The following is a 23,756-nucleotide window of genomic DNA, read 5'->3' on the forward strand; positions in this document are numbered from 1 at the left end:
AGTAGTGGGGTCTTCTTGTTGGTAGGGTCTTCAGCCATCTATGACAAGAAAATATTTGATTAACTGTTGCCCAGGAGAGGGCTCATTGGTGTCCAGGGAAGGGGGTTGTTCTTTTCTCTCTCTTACTTTTGTTATTATTGTAATTTTTATTTTTGGCTGTGCTGAATCTTTGTTGCGAGGTGGGGGCTCTCTAGTTTCTGACGCGTGGGCTTAGTTGCAGAATGTGGGATCTTAGTTCCCCAACCAGGGATCGGACCCAGCGCCCCTGCATTGGGAGTGCAGAGGACCATCAGAGAAGATCCTCTTTATCCTTATTTAAAGGGCTTTAAGATGGTTTAATGTCTCTAGCCTTTCCAGTAGGGCTTCCCTGGTGGCTCAGATGGTAAAGAATCTGGCTGCAATGCAGGAGACCTGGGTATGATTCCTGGGTCAGGAAGATCCCCTGGAGAAGGAAATGGCAACCCCCTCCAGTATTCTTACCTGGAGAATCCCATGGACATAGGAGCCTGGTGGGGTACAATTCATGACGTTGCAAAAGAATTGGACACGACTAAGCGACTAACACTTTCATTTTTGCACTTTCAAGATGGTTTAATATTTTTAGCCTTTCCAGTAGCACATTCTGCATGTGAGATGGTTCCTTGGGCAAAGTGGATTTGCGATAATTGAAACTGCCATCTCCTGGCTGGGAGAGCAGATGGCAGAAGTTCCTCCTCCATAATCCTCCTCCTCTGCAGAGAATGCCCCTTGCCTGAACTTCCTTTTTTTTAACTTTTTTTTTCTAAGAGTCCTGGAATTTCTATTGCTTTTTACCCACCCCATGTGGGAAGCCAGAAGTGAGTCATTTCCTTTTTCAGGCATAATCACGATTCAGCTGTGAGTCAATGGGTGTGGGGTATATTGCAGAGGCACCTCAGAGGGTGATGTCCTGTCTGGATCAGTAGCTGGGCGATGCATTATCAGTCTGTGTTCCGATAGCGGCAGATTCTAGATTCAGCTCATTTGAATCTCCTGAGCTCTCCACTGGGGTTACCTCCAACCTGGTCTCTGTAAGTTCAGTTACCAAGTTCTGTTGATGCTTCTAAACACTCCTTGTATGTATTTCTCTCTTTATCACCTATAGCCTCCTCCACCCCTCCACTCATCTCTCTCCTAACCTCACCTGACTGTTCCTCCGGGCAGGAACACTGGACAATGAGCTTTGAAGACCCATAATTTGTTTCTTTTGAATTAAAGCTGCAATTGACATACTATAAAATCGACAGATAAGAGTTCAGTGAGTTGAGATAGATATCTACTTCCGTGTAACCACCTCTCATTAGGACCTAGAGGACTTCTCTCCCCCCAGGAAGTTCCCGGATCTCTTCAGCTTACTCACCTGCCAGACGCAGACCGGAGGCACCTCTAATCTGATTTCTGTCATTGGGAAAAGTGAAAGTGTTAGTCACTCAGTGTGCCGACTCTTTTCAACCCCATGGACTGTATGTAGCCCACCAGGCTCCTCTGTCCATGGGGTTCTCCAGGCAAGAATACTAGAGTGGGTTGCCAGTTCCTTCTCCAGGGGAATTTCCCGACCCAGGGATCAAACCCGCGTCTCCTGCATTGTGGGCAGATTCTTTACATCTCAGCCACCAGGAAAGCCCAGTTTCTATCATTATCGGTTAGTTGTGCCTGAGCTAGAACGGCACATGAATAGTATGTACTCGAGCAAAAGAAACCGGACAGGGAATTCCCTGACTGTCCAGTGGTTAGGACTCCAAGCTTCCACTGTGTAGGGGGCAGAAACTTGATTCCTGGTTGAGGAATTAAGACCCCACAGACCACACTGCTCAGTGGGGAAAAAAAAAAGCTTTGAACCTTTTTTAACTTGACATTGTTATACATCTGTGTTAATAATTCGTCTGGGTCCCAGGGACTTTGCACTTTAAAATTTGACAGATTCTGCCCTGTTGCCCTCTGAAGAGATGGAACTAGAAGAGTTCCACTTTTCCAAAATCTTTGCCCAGTGAGATGATGGACCTGTCCCTGATTGGGGCGTACCAGCTGAACAAATCTTGTTTTGACTCAGGCCTTGGGGTCTGACGGTTTCACGGTGAAAGGAAGAAAAAGACATTCCTTACTCTCCAGGAGTTTAAATCTAGGCTGGGGGCCTCGATAACAAATGCTTTCGATCTTTTATGTTAGGAGTGAGAAATGGGTATTTTAAGAGCTCTTGCATGTATGCATGCTAAATCACTTCCAGTTGTGTCCAATTCTGTGCAACCCCATGGACTGTAGCCCGCCAGGCTCCTCTGACCATAGGATTCTCCAGGCAAGAATATTGGAGTGGGTTGCCATGCCCTCCTCCAGATCTTTCTGACCCAGTGATCGAACTTCGACTCTTACCATCTCCTGCATTGGCAGGCGGGTTCTTTACCACCAGCGCCACCTGGGAAGCCCATGGGCTGCTAAACCCAGTTTCAGGTAAGGTGAGCTTCGAAGCTGAACTGTTAGCCAAGTAAAGAGGAGGGAGCCAGGAGGGAGTGTTGTACCAGAAGGGACTGCAGAGCTTTGGGATCTGAGGTTGTGAAATTTTTTTTTTTATCAGATCCATCATGTTCTCCTTAATATAATTATTTGTCATATACCTATGCTATCATCTGGTGTACATTAAAAACCATAATTATACAGAAAAGCAGATATGTTAAAAAAGGTGAGATAAAAATCAAACACACAACATTTTAAAATATCTTGTTATTTGTGATGGCTTCCTACTATAGTTAAAAATCTCATGGAGAAGGAAATGGCAACCCACTTCAGTATTCTTGCCTGGAAAAGTCCATGGACAGAGGAGCCTGGCGGGCTGCAGTCCATGGGGTTACGTGACTGAGCATGTGTGCACAAGGGTGGAGGGAGATGGGTTGGTAGCAATAAACTGGTAGAACTAAAAAAAAAAAAAAATCTCAAATCATGACGTAGTGAGGGCAAGGGTTTTTTTCCTTTATATCTCTGTATATGAAATAACATGTGTGTGTATATATATATATATATAGTAAAGTATATTTGATTTATAATGTTGTGTTGGTTTCCGTGATTCAGACTCTTTTTCAGTTTCTTTTCCCTTACACATTATTACAAGATAATTGAGTATATAGTTCCCTGTGCTACATAGTAGGTCCTTGCTGGTTATCTATTTTACATACAGTAGCATGTATATGTCCTTCTCAATCTCCTAATTTATCTGTCCCTCACTTCTTTCCTCTTTGATAACCATAATCTGTTCTCTATGTCTGTGGGTCTAATTTCTGTTTTAAATCAGTTCATTTGTATCTTTTTTTTTTTTTAAGATTCCACATATAAATGATATTGTATAAAATTCATCTTTCTCTGCCTGGCTTACTTTACTTAGTATGATAATCTCCAGGTTTATCCATGTTGCTGCCAATTGCATTATTTCGTTCTCTTTTATTGCCGAGGGTTAAGGGCAAGGCTGATGATTAGCAATTGGACACAGGGAGCCATACTTCAAAGAGTGCCTTTGATCATTCTTATTTTTATGGCTTGACCTTCTACCATATCTAATTAGGTCTGTTTTTATCTTGTACGTTGAGGGTAAGAGGGGCAAAATACTCACTTGTAGGAATCAATTTGTCAGTGCCACCCTCTAAGGTCATGAAGTTTGCACATTTACTTTCACTCACAGGTCATTAACTTAAACTTGGTTCCATGGCCACACCTGGCTGCAAAGGAAACTGGGAAAAATTATAGATCCTCCCTTGGATAATGTGCTCAGTTAAAACTTGAAGGTCTCAAACTTCCCTGGTGCTCCAGTGTTTAAGAGTCCACCTTGCAATGCAAGGGACATCGGTTGGAGTCCTGGTCTAGGATAATACCACATGCCACGGAGCAACTAACCCTGTGCACCGCATCTACTGAACCTACACGCTAGAGCCTGTACACTGCAACTAGAGAGTAGCCCCTGCTCACTGCAACTAGAGAAAGCCCTCACGTAGCAACAAAAACTCAGCAGAGCCAATATGCAAATAAATAAATCTTTAAAAAACTTATGAGTGTTTAAAGAGAATGTGCATGCATGCATGCTCAGCCATGTCCAACTCTTTGCCATCCCATGGACTCTAGCCCACCTGGCTTCTCTGTCCATGGGATTCTCCAGGCAAGAATACTGGAGTCGGTTATCATTTCCTCCTCCAGGGGATCTTCCCGACCCAGGGATCAAACCCAAGTCTCCTGTGTCTCGTGCATTGCAGGCATATTCTTTACCATCTGGGTCACCCAGAAAGTCCACTTAAAGAGAATATCAAGGGGAAGAAATCTGAATACATAAAAAGACACAAAGCATGTAAGATCTTGAATCTTCTTTTTCCATATACAGAATGAAGGAAGAAAAGACTTCTTGCATGAGAAGAATCATTCAAGGATCTACCATCTTCCGTTCTTTTTGTCTGGAAGTTTCTAATTCTGGAGACATAGTTTCTGCCTTGCGCATGAAGAGTTCATTAATTGCCTTTGTGCAAAATGAGCAAATGAATACATTTTGTGCAAACTATTAAACTATTTTTTTTGGTTATGATCAACATTCAAAATAAAGTGATAAAAGAATAAATGTTCTTAATCTTCTTATGAGAGTAGTGAAAAATATAATAAACGTAGCCATTAGCCCGAATTTATATTTTACATATCATTTGCCTTCAGAATATCTGACTAATGAGGAAATTTCTGCTAGCTTCTTCTTTCTTGGTCTTATTTCCTTATCCTGAGATGAACTGGATCATAATTTTTATTAACTGTGTTACTTTAGATTATAAAGGGGATCAAAGTCTATATTTAAAGATTGAAGGAGTGATACCAATTTTATTACCAAGCAATAAAAGTTTATTGGAAGCCTGGTGTGCTGCAGTACATAGGGTCCCTAAGAGTCTGACACAACTGAGTGACTGAAATGACTAACTGACCCACTCCAGTACTCTGGCCTGGAGAATTCCATGGACTGTATATTCCATGCGGTCACAAAGAGTTGGAATGAGCAACTTTCACAATAAAAGTTTGCTGTGATCATAGCTCACAGGTAACAATGACCCCGAATCAAAGCATGATACCAAAAACTAAATGCAGTCAGTATTATTTTGCTCTGTTTGTGTGCTCGGTCGCTCAGTTGTATCCAACCCTTTGTGACCCCATGGACTGTAGCCTGCCAGCCTCCTCTGTCCATGGGATTCTCCAGGCAAGAATACTGGAGTGGGCTGCCATGTCCTCCTCCTGGGAATCCTCCCCACCCAGGGATCATACCCAGATCTCCCGCATTGCAGGCAGATTCTTTACCATCTGAGCCACAAGGTGTAAAAGTCATGTATTTTAGAGGGTCTTCCCTGGTGACTCAGGAGTAAAGAATCTGCCTGCCAATGCAGGAGACACGATTTTGATTCCTGGCCCGGGAAGATCTCACGTGCCTCGGAGCAACCAAGCCCGTGCACCACAACTACTGAAGCCTGTGGGCCTAGAGCCTGTGCTCCGCCACAGGAGAAGCTGCCACAGTGAGAAGCCAGAGCACCGCAACTAGAGAGTAGCCCCCACTCCGGGGGACAGTGAAGGACGAGGAAGCCTGGCATGCTGCCATCCATGGGGTCGAAAAGAGTTGGACACAACTCAGCGACTGAACAGCAACACCCGTTTCTTTAGATCTGAAATTTACTTATATGATTATGTTCTCTGCTGGACCTCTGCTCTCTGACCTCTACATTAATAATTTCTCATAACTTATACACCCTTTTTGTGGGGGCTGTGCTGGGTCTCAGCTGCATCTTGTGGGCTTCTCTAGTTGGGGTGCATGAGCTTAGTTGCCCTCTAGCAGGTGGGATCTTAGTTCCCCAACTAGGGATCAAACCTGTGTCCCCTGTACTGGAATGTGGGTTCTTAATCACAGGACCGTGAGAGAAGTCCCAATTTTTATCTCTTTAGTTCCTTTCTACCTACTGGAGAAAGCTTTTCAAGTTTTCCTCCAGCTTAATGCTTTTGCAATCTCAATTTTCCTTGGTACTGTCTCCAGTACAGGTTTGTGACATGCTCAATCATGTCCTTTTCTTTGTTAATGTGCACCCAGGTTCTAATATTTTGTCCCCATCGCCCAATGGATCCACACTTTGGACTCACCAAACATGATGTCAGAATCTCACACTGGGGATGAATCTCTTTTTAGGAAGTGTTCTTCACATCCTCCGTTATACTCATGGTTCACTCAGTTTAACTGCTGTGCATGCTTTATTCCCAGGAGACCTGTCTGCTGCAATAAGATTGTATTTCTAGTTCATTCTTCACTTGGCAGGAAAGAGACACAAAGAATGCGGTCGTTTTGTGATCCCAGCCCTGATTCTCTCTTCTCCTTTCCTTCTCTTTAGTGGAAGACAACTGTGGGAGAAATGAGTTTCAGTGCCGAGATGGGAAATGCATCTCCTATAAGTGGGTCTGTGATGGGACTGCTGAGTGCCAAGACGGCTCTGATGAATCTCAGGAGACGTGCAGTGAGTTTCTCCCCGCCTTTGAACATGACATGTGTCCTAACCTTTTCTTTTTAACTCCTTTTTTTTTTTTTTAAGTGTAGTTGTGTTACACTTAAACATTTTCAATCTGTTAATTTCTGTTGGATGGCAAAGTGCTTTGATGATATCGGGTGACAGACTTGGTAGAAATTGACAAGCATACTAATGTATTCTTCTATGAATTAAGAGATGGACAGAGAAGATATTGGGCTTTCCAGGTGGGTCAGAGGTAAAGAATCCACTTGCAATGCAGGAGATGTAAAAGATTTGATCCCTGGGTTGGGAAGATCCCCTGGAGGAGGGTATGGCATCCCACTCCAGTATTCTTGCCTAGTATTCTTCCATGGACAAAGGAGCTTGGCAAGCTATAGACCATGGGGTCGCAAAGAATTGGACAGGACTGAAACACTTAGCATGCACACAGAGACGATATTATTGGAACTTTCCTTTAAAGGTTCTTTTTTTTCCATTGAGGTTCATGTTATGCAGATTAGCCCTTTTATAAGATTGTTGTGCTTTTTTTGGGTGGACCATTTTTAAAGTCTTTATTGAATTTGTTATAATATTGCTTCTTAATGATTTAGGTTTTTGGCTTCTAAGGCATGGGGATCTTAGCTTCCCAACCAGTATCGAGCTCTCACCCCTTGTGTTAGAAGGCAAAGTCTTAACCATTGGCCTGCCAGGGAAGTCTCACAAATTAGCCTTTTTGTGTGTTTGTTTTTTGTTTTCTTGGTCACTCCAGGTGGTTTGTGGGATCTTAGTTTCCCAACTAGGGATCGAACCTATAACAGCTGCAGTGGAATCCTAACCACTGAATTAAGCCATTGAGGGTAGGAATAAAATAGGAATTTGGGATTAACAGATGCATACTACTATATATAAAATAGATAATCAACAAGGACCTACTGTATAGCACGGGGAACAATATTCAATATTTTGTAATAACCTATAATGGAAAAGAATCTAAAAGAAAACATATATACACACACACATATGTATAACTGAGTCACTTTGCTGTACATCGGAAATTAACACAACATTGTAAATCAATTGTGGTTTGATTTTTTAAAAAGCTACCCCAAAATTTTAAATTAAAAAAAAAAAGTGACCAGTTTAGTAGCATTAACAGTCAAAATGCTTTGCAACCACCACTTCTATCTCATTCCAAAACCTTTGCAACAACCAACATCTAACTTAAAAAAAAAAAATTATTTGGCTGCTCTGGGTCAGCATGCAAGACCTTCAGTCTTCCTTTTGGGATGTGGGATCTTTAGCTGTGGCATGTGGCATCTAGTTCCCTGACCAGGGATTGAACCCAGGCCCCCTGCATTGGGTGCACGGAGTCTTAGCCACTGGACCCCCAGGGAAGTCCTCAGCAACTAATTTTTAATAAGTTCCGTTAAATTTCCTTCATTTTGGTCCAGAAAAGTGGGCCTGAAACGTCTATCAGAAAACTCTGGGTTCTTCCCTTGCAAAGCTCAGAGTGGCAAGGTGGATCGGTCTTCCCTCTGAGTTAAGCTTCAGTTCTGTTTCTCCCATAGAGTCTGTCACCTGCAAGATGGGGGACTTCAGCTGTGGGGGCCGTGTCAACCGCTGCGTTCCGGAGGCCTGGAGATGCGATGGGCAGGTGGACTGCGAGAACGGCTCGGACGAGGAAGGCTGTCGTAAGTGGGGTCCCTTGTCTGGTGGCCCGTGGATCCTAGCCGTGTCCAAGGGACCTGACTGGGTTCCTGGCTGAGGTCAGAGTTTGCTCCAAACCATAGAGAGTTTCAGAGGGGAAGGCACTCTGCAGCTGGTTCTGTCTTGCCTCTTTGATTTTATTCATTATTTAGAAGTTCTTTTCCAATTGTGTAGATTTTTTTAAAACAAAGTAAGACTCTTAGAAAAAAAAAAACACCCTGGGGGAAATTTAAATAATTGAGATCACATCAAATCTTCAAGTTCACAAAATATGAAACCCCCTGAGTCTTTTTTTAAAAAAGCAACCCAAAAAGTGAGTGTTTGCTTAGAGATGCATATGTAACCTTGGTTCTCACTGGGAAACATTTTAAAATAAAAAGGATTGGGCCTCTTTTCCAAGTGTTTTATTTTTTCTTCCAGCTTTATTGAGATATAATTGACATGTAGCATGGTGTGAGTTTAGTATCCAGTGTGATGATTTTATGCACATATATATTGTGAAATGATTACACAATAGGGTTATTTAACACCTTCATCATTTCACCTAATTACTGATTCTTTTGACTCTTTAACAACACCAGCATAAACAACAAGATCCTATTGTATAGGGCAGGGAAACAATATTCAATATTGTGTGATAAACTATGATGGAAAGGAATATGAAAAAATACATGTATGTATAACTGACTCACTTTGCTTTAGAGCAAAAATCATCACCATTGGAAATCAACTCTACTTCAATCCAACTTTTTAAAAAAATTAAACTCTATCCACAATGGGAAAAAAAAGATTGACATGTATGTACAATAAAACTGAAGAAGTTAAAAAAAGTAATAGTACCATCAAACCCAGGAGATGGAAGGATGAATAAAATAGAGGAGGGAGATTAATAGGAACCAACTTCCTCCTGTAAAATAAATGTGATGCACAGCATGGTAAATGTAGTCAATAAGATGGTGATAACCTAAGACACGGTACTACACAGCACGGTAAGTAGACTTAGATTGGTGGTCATTTTGTGCTGTCTAAAATCACTGAGTCTCTGTGTTGAACACCTGAAACTAACACAGCTTTCTAAGTCAATTATACTTCAACTTAAAAAGTCTAATATGGGCTTCCCTGATGGCTCAGTTGGTAAAGAATCTGCCTGCAATGCAGGAGACCTGGGTTCAGGCCCTGGGTTGGGAAGATCCCCTGGAGAAGGGAAAGGTTACCCACTCCTGTATTCTGGCCTGGAGAATTCCATGGACTGCCCAGTCCATGGGGTCGCAGAGTGGGACACAATTGAGTGACTTTCACTTTCAAAAAGTCCAATGTCATTGTAAATAAAAACAAGCAAATAATAATAATAACAGCAGCATTTTTTATTTTTATTTTTGGCTACTCTGAGTGGCTTGCAGGATCTTAGTTCCCCTACCAGGAATGGAACCTGGGTCCTTGGCAGTGAGAGCCTGGAGCCCTAACCACTGGACTGTCAGGGAAGTCCCCAGCCATTTTTTGGTTTTGTTTTGTTTTTTAAAGCCGCAATTACCTCCTCTTCATTTTATAATGATGTGACATTTAAAGTGCTGTCTCTATGCTTCCTCTGAACCTGAATGCATTATTTTCAGGGAGATATTTGAGCTGAAGGTCAAGGAGGATGATCACATTTACTATCTGGTATTTCAAAAACAACTGTTTTCTCCAGTCGGATCAAAATATTCTACTTTACCTTCCTTTAACACCCAGTTTCCAAACGTTCAGAGCTGTTCAAGGACCACTAATAAAATGAAGGAGTCTTTTAATAGTAAAATGAAGTGAAAGTCTCTCAGTCATGTCCGACTCTTTGTGACCCCATGGTCTATACAGTCCATGGAATTCTCCAGGCCAGAATACTGGAGTGGGTAGCCTTTTCCTTCTCCAGGGGATCTTCCCAAACCAGGGAACAAACCCAGGTCTCCCGCATTGCAGGGAGATTCTTTACCAGCTAAGCCACAAGGGAAACCTTTTAATAGTAAAGGAACCCTTAATTATAAGTTGCCTGCGAGCGTGCTCACGTGCCTCAGTGTGTCCGATTCTTTGCAACTCCGTGGACTGTAGTCCGCCAGGCTCCTGTGTCCATGGGATTCTGCAGGCAAGAATACTGGAGTGGGTTGCCATTTCCTACTCCACTCAGTCATTTTTTTTAAACTAAAGTATATTTAATTTGCAGTGTTGGGTTAGTTTTAGGTGTAGAGCAAAGTGATTCAGTTACACACACTCACACATACATTCTTTTTCCTATTCTTTTCCACTATATTTATTATAAGATATTGAATTAAATATTATAAGATATTTCCCTGTGCAAACTCTTAGTATAGGTTCCATGTACCTTTACACCCCAGTCCTCATAGTAACGCTTTGAGACAGGAACAGATGAGGAAACTGAGGCCCAGAGGAGGCCCAGGAACTGGGTGGTCGCCGGCCAGGTCCCCTGACCACTGCCGGGAGTCCACTCACTGCGCTCTGGCCTCTCTTCAGTTCAGTGTCCCCATTTGTGCGATGAGTTGGAGTTGGGATTGGGGAGCGGTTTTCCCGGTGACCAGGCTGTCCTCTCCTGTCCTCCCCGCAGCCCCCAAGACGTGCTCCCAGGATGAGTTCCGCTGCAATGACGGCAAGTGCATTGCCCCAAAGTTTGTCTGTGACTTAGACCTGGACTGCTTAGACGGCTCAGATGAGGCGTCCTGCCCGATGCCCACCTGCGGCCCCGCCAACTTCCAGTGCAACAGCTCCATGTGCATCCCCCAGCTCTGGGCCTGCGACGGCGACCCCGACTGTGACGATGGCTCAGACGAGTGGCCACAGCACTGTGGGAGCCCCCATCCATCAGGCCCCCTGCAGGACAACAACCCCTGCTCGGCCCTCGAGTTCCACTGCGGCAGTGGCGAGTGCATCCACTCCAGCTGGCGTTGCGACCATGACCCTGACTGCAAGGACAAGTCTGACGAGGAGAACTGCGGTAGGGGCGCCTCGGAAATCCCCTCACCCAGGCTGGGGGCCCCCGCGGCAGGGGACAGGGGTGGGGCAGTGCCTTTAGGTGGTTAAATGATTCTGCATCACACAATAAGAAAGTCAGTCCTGGACTTCCTTGGTGGTCCAGTGGTTAAGACTCTGCTCTTCAGATGCAGGGGTGAGCTTGGATCCCTGGTCAGGAAACTAAGATCCCATATACCTTAGTTCCATCAAAAAAAAAAAAAAAAAAAAAAGGAACATAGCTTCCAAAGGTCTTATTTCCAGCTATAATAAATCCTTGATGGAATGATTCGGATACAAGAAAAGAAAGAGCTAATATCCTGCATAAAGAATATGATATCCAAAGATATCTTCAGATTATATTCAAGGCAACATGGTGTCAATAAAACATAAGCACCTAAAAAAAAAACCAAAAGGCGGTCCCATTTCATGTTCCTTTCGGTCTTTCTGATCACATAGAGGACAAGTGGTTTTTCTGATTACATAGAGGACAAGTGGTCTTTCTGATCACATAGAGGACAAGCTGTCTTCCAAAAGAGTTCCCTTTTGAACGCCTGTTTATTTATTTATTTTTAAAATGTATGATTATTTTAGTTCATTTATTTAATTTTTGGTTGTGTTGGGTCTTCACTGTTGCATGAGGGCCTTCTCTAGTTGTGGTCTGTGGACTTCTCTTGTTGCAGAGCACAGGCCGTAGGCACACAGGTTCAGTACTTGCAGCACGCTGGTTTAGTTGCTGTGTGCTGTGGAAGACCTTCCCAGACCAGGGATGAAACCCATGTCCCCTGTATTGGATGGTGGATTCTTATCTACTATACCACCAGGGAAGCCCCTCGAACCCCTGTTTAATTTAGCTCTTGTCAAGAGGAGCAAACTGCAGCACGCTGTATTATTTTGGTACAGAAAGGATCCAGGCCTGACTGGTGATGTCCAAGCTGTGTGACCCTTGGCCGGGGACTTAGCCTTACTGTGTTTTGATCTCCTCCCCTGTAGATGGAGCAATAGTGTGGGCCTTGGTGGACCTGGGTTACGACATAAGAGCACACACACACACACACACACACACACACACACACACACACACACAAATGAGTTCCAAACATTTGCATACTTATTTATCATCTTTTTTTTTTTCCCATTGACCTCTGGAAATTGGATTTTCACATTGTCAGCATTTTTATAGTAAAATATAACCCACGGGAAAGTGCAGAAAGCATAAACTTGGAGCTTAATGAATTGGGGTTAAGTGAAAACCTGTTTGAGGTCAAGGTCTAGTCTGTGGTTAGAGTGATCCTATTCAAGTCACCACGTGCATCTGCCAAGATTGCATCATCACATCATTCTTTTCACTTAGGGTCAGCTCAGGAACACTTTTCATGTTCACTGTCTAAGACATTGGAAGGGCTGTTTGATACTCAGTAGTAATGACTTATTTGGGGGGAGGTGGGCCATGGGCTTCCCTGGGGGCTCACTGGTAAAGAATCCACCTGCTAATGCAGGAAACTTGGGTTTGATCCCTGGGTCAGCAAGATATTAATTCCCTAGAGTAGGAAATGAGAGCCCACTCCATGTCCTTGCCTGGGAAATCCCATGGACGGAGGAGCCTGGTGGGTTACAGCACATGGGGTCGCAGAGTCAGACACAATTTAGAGACTTAACAACAGCAATGTCATAACTTACCAGGCGTCTATCTAGATTGGGACCACATCATTGCTTTTCTGCCAAGAATGGCCTACTAGGTCTGCCAACTTTTATTATTTTTTTTTAATATTTATTTATTTATCTGTGCCAGGTCTTGGTTGTGGCATGAGGGATTTAGCTTCCTGACCAGAGATCGAACCTGGGCCCCCAGCATTGGGAGCACAGAGTCTTAGCTGCTGAACCACCAGGGAATTCCCCGATCTGCCAACTTGTTAATGAATTTCCTGCATGCAAGGACTGACTGGAGAGAAATCTAAGAAAATGTAACGCTTGTGTTAGAGTGCTTACCCTTTCTTATTCCCCACACTTGGCTCTTTCCTTCCCAGCTGTGGCCACGTGCCGGCCTGATGAATTCCAGTGCTCGGATGGGACCTGCATCCATGGCAGCCGGCAGTGCGACAGGGAGCCTGACTGTAAGGACCTGAGTGACGAGCTGGGCTGCGTCAATGGTGAGCCCCACCCCTCCAGGGTCCTGGGCTGTGGGGAGATGTGGGGGCAGGAGCAACAGCAAAACAGTGGAAGCAACCAGAATGTTCATCAGCAGTAGAATTAGTTTATATATATATATATATATGCCATGTTGCATGACATGTGGGATCTTAGTTCCCTGACCAGGGATCAAACCCCCGTACCTTGCATTGGAAGCTCAGAGCCTTAACCACTGAACCACCAAGGAAGTCCCAGCAGTAGAACTAATGTAAAATAAATTTTTTTTTTAATTGTGGTAAAATACTTCTAGGGGCTACCCTGGTGGCTCAGATGGTAAAGAATCTGCCTGTAAATCAGGAGATGTGGGTTCAATCCCTGGATCGGGAAGATCCGTTGGAAAAGAGAATGGCAACCCACTCCAGTATTCTTCTAGAGAATTTGATGGGCTACAGTCCATGGTGTCTGAAAGAGTCAGACAGGACTGAGGGGCCAACACAACAAAAAAACACATGTAACAAAATTTACTGTCTTAACCATTCTTAAGAGTATAATCCAGTGGTGCTAAGTCATCATCCTCACCATCCATTGCCAGAACTCTTTCATCCTCCCAAATTAAAACTCTGTTCCCATTATACACTCACTCGCTACTCTCCCTCCTCGAGCCCCTGGTACCCACTATTCTACCGTCTCTATGATTTCCACTCCTCTAGTATTTGACCTTATGTAACTGGAATCACAAATGTGTCTTTGCATGATGGGTTTATTTCACTAAGCATCATTTCCTCAATGTGCATCCCTGTTATAGAAGATGTCAGAAATTCCTTCCTTTTTAAGCCAAAATAACATTCTGTCGTATGGATGGGCCACGTTTTGTTTATCCAGTCACCTGTGGATGAAACTTGGGTTGTTGTGAATTGTGCTGCTGTGAACAGGGTTGCATGGAAATAATTTTAAAGGGCAGTGTCATCACAGAGTGGAATATCATACAGCTGAGGAAAATGAGGCTGCAGCCCCTGTCTGCAGCCCAGGCGAACTTCACAACCTTGGGGTTGCAAGCAAGAAGGAAATTGCAGAAATTTAACTGGATACAGTTATTAAGTAAGACTCAAAAACAAGCAAAATTCAACAGTAGATTGTTCATTCCTATATGTTTGATAGAACTATTAATGAAAAAAGAAAGAAATGGTAATCAAAATTCAAGATTATCATTACCTCTGGGGGTAGTAGAATGGGATGGCATAGACTACTATAATAATTTAGGTTAGGGCCAGAGGGTAAGAATTTTCAGCTCTGCAGGCCATAGTCTCAATTACATCTACTTGACTCTGCTATTATAGCGTGAAGTCTGCCACTGACAGTATATAAACTAATGGACAGTATATAAACTAATAAAACTTTTATTTAAACAAACAGGCATCAGGCCAGAGTTTACTTGCTATTGGTGATATTCTAATTCTTAAGCTGAGTGGAGGCTTCATGTATGATCAGTAACTATTCTGTTTTACCACCGAATGCATCTGTATCTATTCTTGCATAAATAGTAATATTAATGAAAAGCACTAAGCCACCTCCTGTCTCCTGGAAGCACCTGACCCTCCTCTGTGATTCTCATAGTGACTCTTTGCGAGGGGCCCGACAAGTTCAAGTGCCAAAGCGGTGAGTGCATCTCCCTGGACAAAGTGTGCAACTCCGTCAGGGACTGCCGGGACTGGTCGGACGAGCCCCTCAAGGACTGTGGTGAGCCCTGGGGTGTGGGCACCTGGTTGTGTTGAGGGTGGGATCCACCACGTTGAAATGTGGGTGCTGTGGTGCTCTGAGGGGCCAGCCCTGCCCAAGCCCACAAGTGCTGTGACTCTGGGGCTGGACAGATGTTAGTGGGGGGAGCCTGGGGATAAATGGATTGGCTTCTAAGCCTCAATTTTCCCATCTGTAAGATGGGGCAGTAACTTCCAGACATCCTAGGACTGCTGGGGATCAGGTGATGCAAGTATTTTCAGCAGCACTGTGACCCATGATTTGGACTTTCCAAGCCATAGGGTCTCTGTCGCAGCTCTTCTACTTGGCCTTTGTAGCAGGGAAGCACCCACACACGTGCATTTGAATGCCAAGGGCCATACTCCAAGGAAACTTCTATTATGGATACAGACACTCGAATTTCATAGAACTTTTGAAATATTTTGCTTTTGATTCTTATTTTCTTTTCAACTATTTTAAAATGTAAAAACCATTCTTAGCTGTCAAAGAGCAGGTTGGGGGCTGACTTTGGTCCATGCTTGGTATAGAGGGTAAGAGCATGGATTACGGAGCCCAGCGCCCTAGGTTTGCATCAAGCCATGTGATCTTAAACAAACTGTTTAACCTGGCCATGCTTCGATTTCCCCAGCTATAATTCTCGCCTTTTAAGGTCATAGGGAGGATTTTGTGTGTGTCACTCACTCAGTCCTGTCCAACTTGCGACCTCATGGACAAGCTCCTCTGTCCATGGAGTTCTCCAGGAAAGAATACTGAAGTGGGTTGCCATTTCCTGTAGGGAGGATTAAGTGAGTTAATACATGTAACTGTAGTAAGTGATATGTGGCTTTTATTTTTTATAATTAAAAAAAATTTTAATTATGGTTTAAAAAAAAACACAAAATTTATGGTTTTAGCCATTTTTAGGTGTAGAGTTCAGGCATGTTTTAAGTACATTCACAGTGTTCATTCACCACCATCCATTTCCAGAACTATTTCATCTTGCAGAACCGAGCCTCTGTCCCCACTGAACACTAACCCCCCCTCCCCCAACCTCTGCACCCACCCTCCTACCTTCTGTCTCTATAAACATGACCCCATTAGGGGCCTCACGTGGAATAGTGCAGTATTTGTCCTTCCGTACCTGGCTTATTTCACTCACTGTAACACCCTCATAGGGCTTCCCTAGTGGCTGTCAGTGGTAAATTGTCTCACTTGCCATTGCAGGAGACTCAGGTTCGATCCCTGGGTGGGGAAGATCCCCTGGAGGAGGAAATGGCAACCCACCCCAGTATTCTTGCCTGGGAAATCCCATGGACAGAGGGGCCTGGTGGGCTACAGTCTATGGGGTCGCAAAGAGTGGGACAAAACTTAGCGACTAAACATCGACAACAACTGCATGGTTCATTCATGGTGTCACATGTGACGTGGCTCTAAGACCTCTTAGGAGTCATGGTAACTTCACCAGCCATGCGGTCATCGTGTTGGTTATGATGAGGGAGAAATAGTGCAGGGGTGGCTGGAGGCCAGAGTGTGACCGGTGCTCCTCCCGCATCTGGCACAGGGACCAACGAGTGTCTGGACAACAAGGGCGGCTGCTCTCACATCTGCAACGACCTCAAGATCGGCTACGAGTGCCTGTGTCCTGAAGGCTTCCAGCTAGTGGGCAAGCACAGATGCGAAGGTGATTCCCAAGCCCCTGGTCCTTTCCTTGGAAGAAGAGGGGGGGGGTCAAAGCCTCAGCCTCAGTTTTCCCATCTGTGAAGTAGGTGCAGGTGCCATTTCCTCCTCACAGGGCTGGTAGGAGGCCAGGTGCTTGAGCCAGCTGTCACCAGCTTGACCTTTGGGGAGCACTTGCTTTTGGCCTTTGGGGATTAATAATTAAGAAAGAAATCTCAGCTGATGCAACTTTGCCCAGTTGACTGTGCCCTAAAGTAAATGGTGAGATTGTGGTCACTGTTAGAGATGATGCTTGGCCATTTTCAAGATTTCCATGATCAGGGACTTCCAGTGGCTCAGACTTCACACTCCCAAAACAGGGGGTCTGGGTTCGATCCCTGGTCAAGGAACTAGATCCCACATGCTGCAATTAAGAGTTCATATGCCTCAATTAAAGATTCCACGTGCTGCAACTAAGACCCGGTGCAGCCAAATAAATAAATAAAATTTTTTAAAAAAATTGTTGGTCAGAGCCTCCTGTCCTGAAGGTTTTCCGGAGAGGGGATGGGTTATCTGCCATTTGCCACAGGGAGGCGTGGCTATTGATCAGAGCCCATGGCTCCATCTGCACCCTGCTGGGAAGATGCCCAAGTTCTCTCTGTGTCCCAACTCTCAGATATCGATGAGTGTCAGAACCCTGACACCTGCAGCCAGCTCTGTGTGAACCTCGAGGGCAGCTACAAATGCGAGTGCGAAGAGGGTTTCCGGCTGGAGCCCCTCACCAAGGCCTGCAAGGCTGTGGGTAAGTGCAGGGAGGTGGCATGAGGGGTAGCCCATGTGGTGGAAATTTCATCATCCAAACTTTGCACCCGGGGGTAGACCATTTGCTTCTGAGACATTTGGCAAGTGAACACACAGCCCAGTTAGCGGTCAGGCTAGGTGACTGCCCACGCTCGTCTGGCTTCTCTGAAGATGCAGATCAATCCCACCAGGGATGCTTTGCAGCTTCTGATCTTGAAGTGGCTTCAGGGAACAAGAGATGGGAAGCCATCAGCCAGACAGCCTATACCCGCCCCAGCAAAAGGAATTTATGCCAAAAAAAGTAAGTCCAGGACTTTCCTGGTAATCCAGTGGTTGAGACTCTGTGCTTTCAATGCAGGGGGCTTTAGTTTGATCCCTGGTCCAATAACTAGGATCCTGCATGTGACATGGCCAAAAAAAAAAGAGAGAGAGAGAAGGGGAAAAAAAGCAAATCCACTGAGAAGAGACCAAAATATAATACCTCATAATGAAACAAAATAGGTGGCACTAGTGGTAAAGAACCTGCCTGTCAATGCAGGAGATGTAAGAGATGCGAGTTTGATCCCTGGGTGGGAAAGTTCCCTTGGAGAAGTAAATGGCAACACCGTCCAGTATGCTTGCCTGGAGAATCCTGTGGACAGAGGAGCATGGCAGTCTACAGTCCATGGGGTTGAAAAGAGGACTAAATCAATTTAGCATGCAATGAAACAAATAGACATCATTGATTTCTTCTACCTGAAGTTTAGGTTAGAACTGCAACCATGCAGTGATTCTTAGAAGCACCTAAATCAAGGGATCCCATGTTTCTGGAGGTCGGGGTTCCTTCCACTCCCCTGAACCCCCTCCTTCCCCGCTCCCCAGGCACCATCGCCTACCTCTTCTTCACTAACCGCCACGAAGTGAGGAAGATGACTCTAGACCGAAGTGAGTACACCAGCCTTATCCCCAACCTTAAGAATGTGGTCGCCCTGGACACGGAGGTGGCCAGTAACAGGATCTACTGGTCTGACCTGTCCCAGAGGAAGATCTACAGGTGAGCCTGCCCACTCCCCCAGCCGCATGCAGCCCCAGTCCCTGAGTGGACAGAGGGCCCCCGGAGCTGACACTCCCCTCTTCCTTCTCCTCTCCCCTCAGTGCCCAGATCGACGGAGCCCCCGGCTTCTCCTCCTACGACACCATCATTGGCGAGGATCTCCAGGCCCCTGATGGGTTGGCAGTGGACTGGATCCACAGCAACATCTATTGGACCGACTCCATCCTGGGCACCGTCTCCGTGGCCGACACCAAAGGCGTGAAGAGGAAGACGCTTTTCCAGGAGGAAGGCTCCAAGCCACGGGCCATTGTGGTGGATCCTGTCCACGGGTGGGTATTCCTAGGGGTGGGGTTCATAAATGGATTAGAGCTCCGGATGGGGGTAGGTTTGGGCTTAGGTAGACCAGATGACCAGACCAGACCAGATTAGCTTTTTTTCTGTTTGTGGAGGTTTTTTGGCAGGGGGAGGGCACAGATTTTTCTTTATGTATTTATTTATTTTCGGATGCCTCAGCTCTTCATTGTTTTGCGCAGGCTTTCTCTAGGTGTGCACAGGCTTCTCACTGGTGATTTCTCTTGTTTTGAAGCACAGAGCATGTGGGCTTCAGTAGTTGCGATTCCTGGGCTCTAGAGCTCGGGCTCAGTAGTTGTGGCACATGGACTTAGTTAACTCTGAAGCATGTGGGGTCTTCCCACGTCACCTGCACTCTCAGTGGGAGGGGCTCCGTTATGGTGGGAATTTTATCATCTGAACTTTGCACAGGGTGGGGGATGTAGACCGTTCGCTACATCCCCAAGACCTCTCGCAAGTGAACACACAGCCCAGTTTCATGAAAACAAGAAAGACAATGTCCTTAAGAAATACTGAACACTTTAAATAAAAAACACATACACACTTAAGGCCAGCATTAGCCAAATGACAATTTTTGCAAACAAAGTGAAGGTCTCCACCCCGTGGCACGCGCCAGAATGGGCAGCCTGTTCTGGCTGCAGTCATTGGAGAAGGGGGAGCAATGGGCCTCAGAGAAAAAATGTTGGCGAAGCCACACTTGGCTGTCCTAGCACGTTGTCCACGGCTCAGATTGGAGGGACTCTGGGATGAAGGTGGGCCCAGCAGGCCTTCATCCAACAAGACTAATGCCCTCATTTGGTGCAGGGTCATCTGGTCTGTCCAGATGCCAGGAGAGAGAGACCCTCCCAGACACACACTCCACTTAGACTTGTATCACTTGCTCTGCTCTTCTATTTCTCCCCCTAAACAGCAGGCACCACCCACCTGGCTCTTCCATTTGGTCTATGAGTTTCCTTTCCTTCGGCCTCATGGGCCGTGATTTATTTAAACTCCTCTCCAGCACATGGAAATTTAAGTTCTCCCCTGCCTCAAACAAAGTAGCCATGAATGGCTTTGAATGCCTTCGAACGTGAGTCCTTGCAATTTATCTGCAGGATAACATACACTTAACCTGGCGGTCCAGTGTTGGTACTCTGTGCTCCCAATGCAAGGGGCATGGGTTCAATCCCTATTCAGAGAACTTAGATCCCACATGCCGTACAGCCTGAAAAAAAATAATAAGAATAAATAAATAAATTCGTACTTTAAAAAATGTTTAAACAGTAAATTTTATGTATATTTTATTAACATCACAATTAAAAAAAATCTCTTTGTATATATATGTGTGTGTATATTTAAAAAACCAAAAACATTACCAAAACAAATTTATAAAAACCCTCAGGCTCAGAGAGCAGATTCCAGGGCCCCAGTCCCAACACTGGAATGAAAATCTTCTTTTTTTCTCAAAGGTCCCTGAATCTTGCCGGTTCTCACCAGGTTGCAGGCCCTGGAACCGGCAAGGTTGGTGGGGTTTAGTCATTAAGTCGACTCCAACTCTATGACCCTCTGGACTGTAGCCTGCCAGGCTCCTGACTATGGTATTCTCCAAGCAAGAATACTGGAGTGGGTTGCCATTTCCCTCTCCAGGGGATCTTCCCCACCCATGGATCGAATCCAGGTCTCCTGCACTGCAGGCAGATTCTTTACCACCTGAGCCGCCAGGGAGTAGCAAGGTTAAGTTAGGGGACCAGAATGAACCCATCCAGGGCTTCCCCCAGTAGGGACTTCGGGGGCGGGGGGGGGGCGGGGGGGGGAGCGGAGGGCGGTCCTGGCCTGGCTGATGCCGGGGGGAGAGCCGCTCTTCCGGGTGGTTACAGCTTCGCTCCCTGACGTCCTCCTGTCTGTCCTTTCTGCTGCCCCCCTAGCTTCATGTATTGGACCGACTGGGGCACCCCTGCCGAGATCAAGAAGGGGGGCCTCAACGGCGTGGACGTTTATTCGCTGGTGACCGAGGACATCCAGTGGCCCAATGGCATCACTCTGGGTACACTGGGGGCACAGTAGTTCTTGGGGTCAGGCAGGGTCTGGAGGAGAGATGGCCAGGGGGCTCCGTGAGAGTGTAGCACCGGAAACTCAGCTCCCTTCTCCCCACACCACACCTGCATGCGGTTCGGGTGGGAGGGGGGTGTGGACCTGAATGGCTTTCTCAGGCACTGGATCCGGTTGGGTGGGGGGTTGGTTCCCTCCTTCGAGAAGCGGGATGCCCAAGCCCCAAAGCTTGGACATCACCTGTGACCTCTCCTTGCCCCCACTGTGGGTTCTAGATCTTTCTGGCGGCCGCCTCTACTGGGTCGACTCCAAACTGCACTCCATCTCCAGCATTGATGTCAACGGGGGCAACCGGAGGACCGTGCTGGAGGACAAGAAGAAGCTGGCGCACCCTTTCTCCTTGGCCATCTTTGAGGTGGGGGCTGGGGGCACGCAATCACTCCTTTTTTTAAATTAAGAAATTTTTAAAGAAAAAAGGCTCTGGAAGGGAGAGATAGTCAGGGGGCTCTGTTGAGAGTTTATAACCCCAAATTCACTTCTCTTCCCCTGACACCTGCATCCAGTTGAGGCTTGCAAGTTGGGGCCGGAGCTGGGGGGATCTGATGATTTTCCCCGGTGCTGGGTCCTCGGGGTGGGGCCCTTACTCCTTTGGGGAGCAGAATGCCCAAGTCCTAAAGCCCCCAGCATCACCTGTGACTTCTCCTTGCTCCTTGCCCTGCCATCCCCATCCCCGTGGACCCATTTGGAGGGGTGTGGAACCAGTGGTCATGTCCCCTATGGTTGATGGGATATGTCATTTTCCTTATGCCCCTGTAGGATAAAGTATTTTGGACCGATATTATCAATGAAGCCATTTTTAGTGCCAACCGCATCACAGGCTCAGACATCAATCTGATGGCGGAAAACCTGTTATCTCCGGAGGACATTGTCCTTTTCCACAACCTCACGCAGCCGAGAGGTAAAGATGGGGTGGCCTCCCCCACTACCTTCACTTCTCTGCCTGTGCTCTGGAATGTTCCAGAATTTTTCTGACCCCATTCTCGTCCTGCCTCCCTGCCTTTTCTTGCCACAGGGGTGAACTGGTGTGAGAGGACGGCCCTCCGCAATGGTGGCTGCCAGTACCTGTGTCTGCCGGCCCCACAGATCAACCCCCGCTCACCCAAGTTCACCTGTGCCTGCCCCGACGGCATGCTGCTGGCCAAGGACATGAGAAGCTGCCTCACAGGTGGGGCTCGGCCTTCTGCCACCCTTGAGGGTCGGCCCTGCAGCCTTTCTTTGCTCGTCTGTCAAATGGGAGAGCAAGGCCCCTGGAGGCTGTTGTAAGGCCTTTCTCAAATGCTGGGTACAATCAGCACTGCGTACTAGCAGGGAGACGGACTCAGGTCCAGTTCTCTCTTTCCCTGCCCTCTTTGGCGGGGAGGCCCTGATTTTAGCTGCAGACATTAAGGGAGAATACGGCCCCTTTTTCAGTCTCCGCATCCTCAGAGAAAGTCCCTCTTGGGGGTCAGTGTGTCTGTAACACGAATCTTCCTTTTGAAAGACAACATGTAATATAATAACACAGACACTAGTGGGTTTGTATTTTCACTGCATTTGTCTTCAGTTATTTCTTTGTGGCCCATGGCACTTGCTTCCTACCTGTTTTCAACAGCAGCACAACTATCATTGGTGCTCAGGCCACAGGACACTCAGGAAATGTTTATTCTTTCAGAGTCTGAATCTGCAGTGACCACCCACGGACCCTCCATGGGCAGCTCAACAGCCGTGGGGCCGAAGCGCACAGCCAGCCCTGAGCTCACCACAGCCGAGTCAGTGACAATCTCCCAACAAGGTAAGGGCTGCAGCCACCTACCCCCGCTCCCTGCCCCAGTTCATTGATACCCAGCATCTCTGTGAAGAGACAGTGGATTTAGTCTTGGTTCTTTTGCTGACTGTCTCTGGCATGGCTTGTGCCTGTCTGAAGCCTCAGTTTCCCTACCTGGAGCTAATAACAGTCCTACCCACCTCCCTGGAAAAGTGGGGATCACATGAGCGTGGGAAGAACCTGAAGTTTCAGGTGTCTGCCCAGCAAGGCCAGGACTAGTGTGAGGCAGGTCAGGCGCTCACTCCCTGGGGTAGTGCCTAAAGGGGGCACCAAAAAATCCAGGACTCAGATAATATTTTAATGCAATTTTTTTTTTTTAGTTTTTCTTTTACACTTTAAAAATTAATTTATTTCTAATGCATTATTATTTTTAAATCAAATAATCAAATTGTGGCCTGTAGGGATAGTCCTGATAAATAAAGTTTGTTTGGTCCCAATGAGGCAGGTTTTGCAAAGTGTATCATCAGATCCTGTTTTCCTAAAAATTTTGCTCTTTTGCTCTTCATGAGATATTGGCATTAATTTTTCTTTTCTTTTCTTTTTCTTTTTTTCCTTGGCCATGCCACGTGGCTTGTGAGATCTTAATTCCCCAACCAGGGATTGAACCCAGACCCTCAGCATGGAGGGTGGAATCCTAACCATTGGACCATCAGCCAGGGAGTTCCCACTGGCATTAATTTTGATTTTTTAAAAAATGCATTATAATGTTACTGGTTTACTGAGTTTGGGGGGGATCCGTTTAAATTTTGTGACTGAGGCAGAGTCCCCAGTTCCCTTCTTAGCCTGCCCTCAAGGTCTTACTCTACCACTTCCCCAGCTTGATTGATTGGAGACCCGGCGTTCACTTCTTTGTCCAGCAGAGGGCGCCCGACCCTGTTTTTGAGCAGCCCGGAAACAGCACAGGCTTTTCTGGCCAGGAAAAACAAAAAAAGCACATTAGCAAGTTTCAGACATT

General features: G+C 46.0%; 1 protein-coding gene across 2 annotated transcripts in view; it reads left to right on the forward strand.

Moving 5' to 3' along the window:
- The window catches only part of LDLR (low density lipoprotein receptor), a 33,240-nt gene that overhangs the window by 3,905 nt on the left and 5,579 nt on the right, over positions 1-23,756 (forward strand). Inside the window, exons 2-16 of one of the 2 annotated variants that reach the window (XM_065917806.1) lie at positions 2,404-2,463; positions 6,393-6,515; positions 8,075-8,197; positions 10,804-11,190; positions 13,232-13,354; positions 14,949-15,071; positions 16,630-16,749; positions 17,401-17,526; positions 18,387-18,558; positions 18,660-18,887; positions 20,814-20,932; positions 21,213-21,352; positions 21,754-21,895; positions 22,010-22,162; positions 22,649-22,768. In XM_065917806.1, the coding sequence (XP_065773878.1) occupies positions 2,404-2,463; positions 6,393-6,515; positions 8,075-8,197; positions 10,804-11,190; positions 13,232-13,354; positions 14,949-15,071; positions 16,630-16,749; positions 17,401-17,526; positions 18,387-18,558; positions 18,660-18,887; positions 20,814-20,932; positions 21,213-21,352; positions 21,754-21,895; positions 22,010-22,162; positions 22,649-22,768 (2,259 nt within the window). The remainder of the gene's footprint in view (positions 1-2,403; positions 2,464-6,392; positions 6,516-8,074; positions 8,198-10,803; positions 11,191-13,231; positions 13,355-14,948; positions 15,072-16,629; positions 16,750-17,400; positions 17,527-18,386; positions 18,559-18,659; positions 18,888-20,813; positions 20,933-21,212; positions 21,353-21,753; positions 21,896-22,009; positions 22,163-22,648; positions 22,769-23,756) is intronic. The other variant, XM_065917807.1, reaches the window with a different exon arrangement.

Source organism: Muntiacus reevesi, chromosome 1 (genome assembly GCF_963930625.1).
Source record: "Muntiacus reevesi chromosome 1, mMunRee1.1, whole genome shotgun sequence".
Taxonomy (NCBI): domain Eukaryota; kingdom Metazoa; phylum Chordata; class Mammalia; order Artiodactyla; family Cervidae; genus Muntiacus; species Muntiacus reevesi.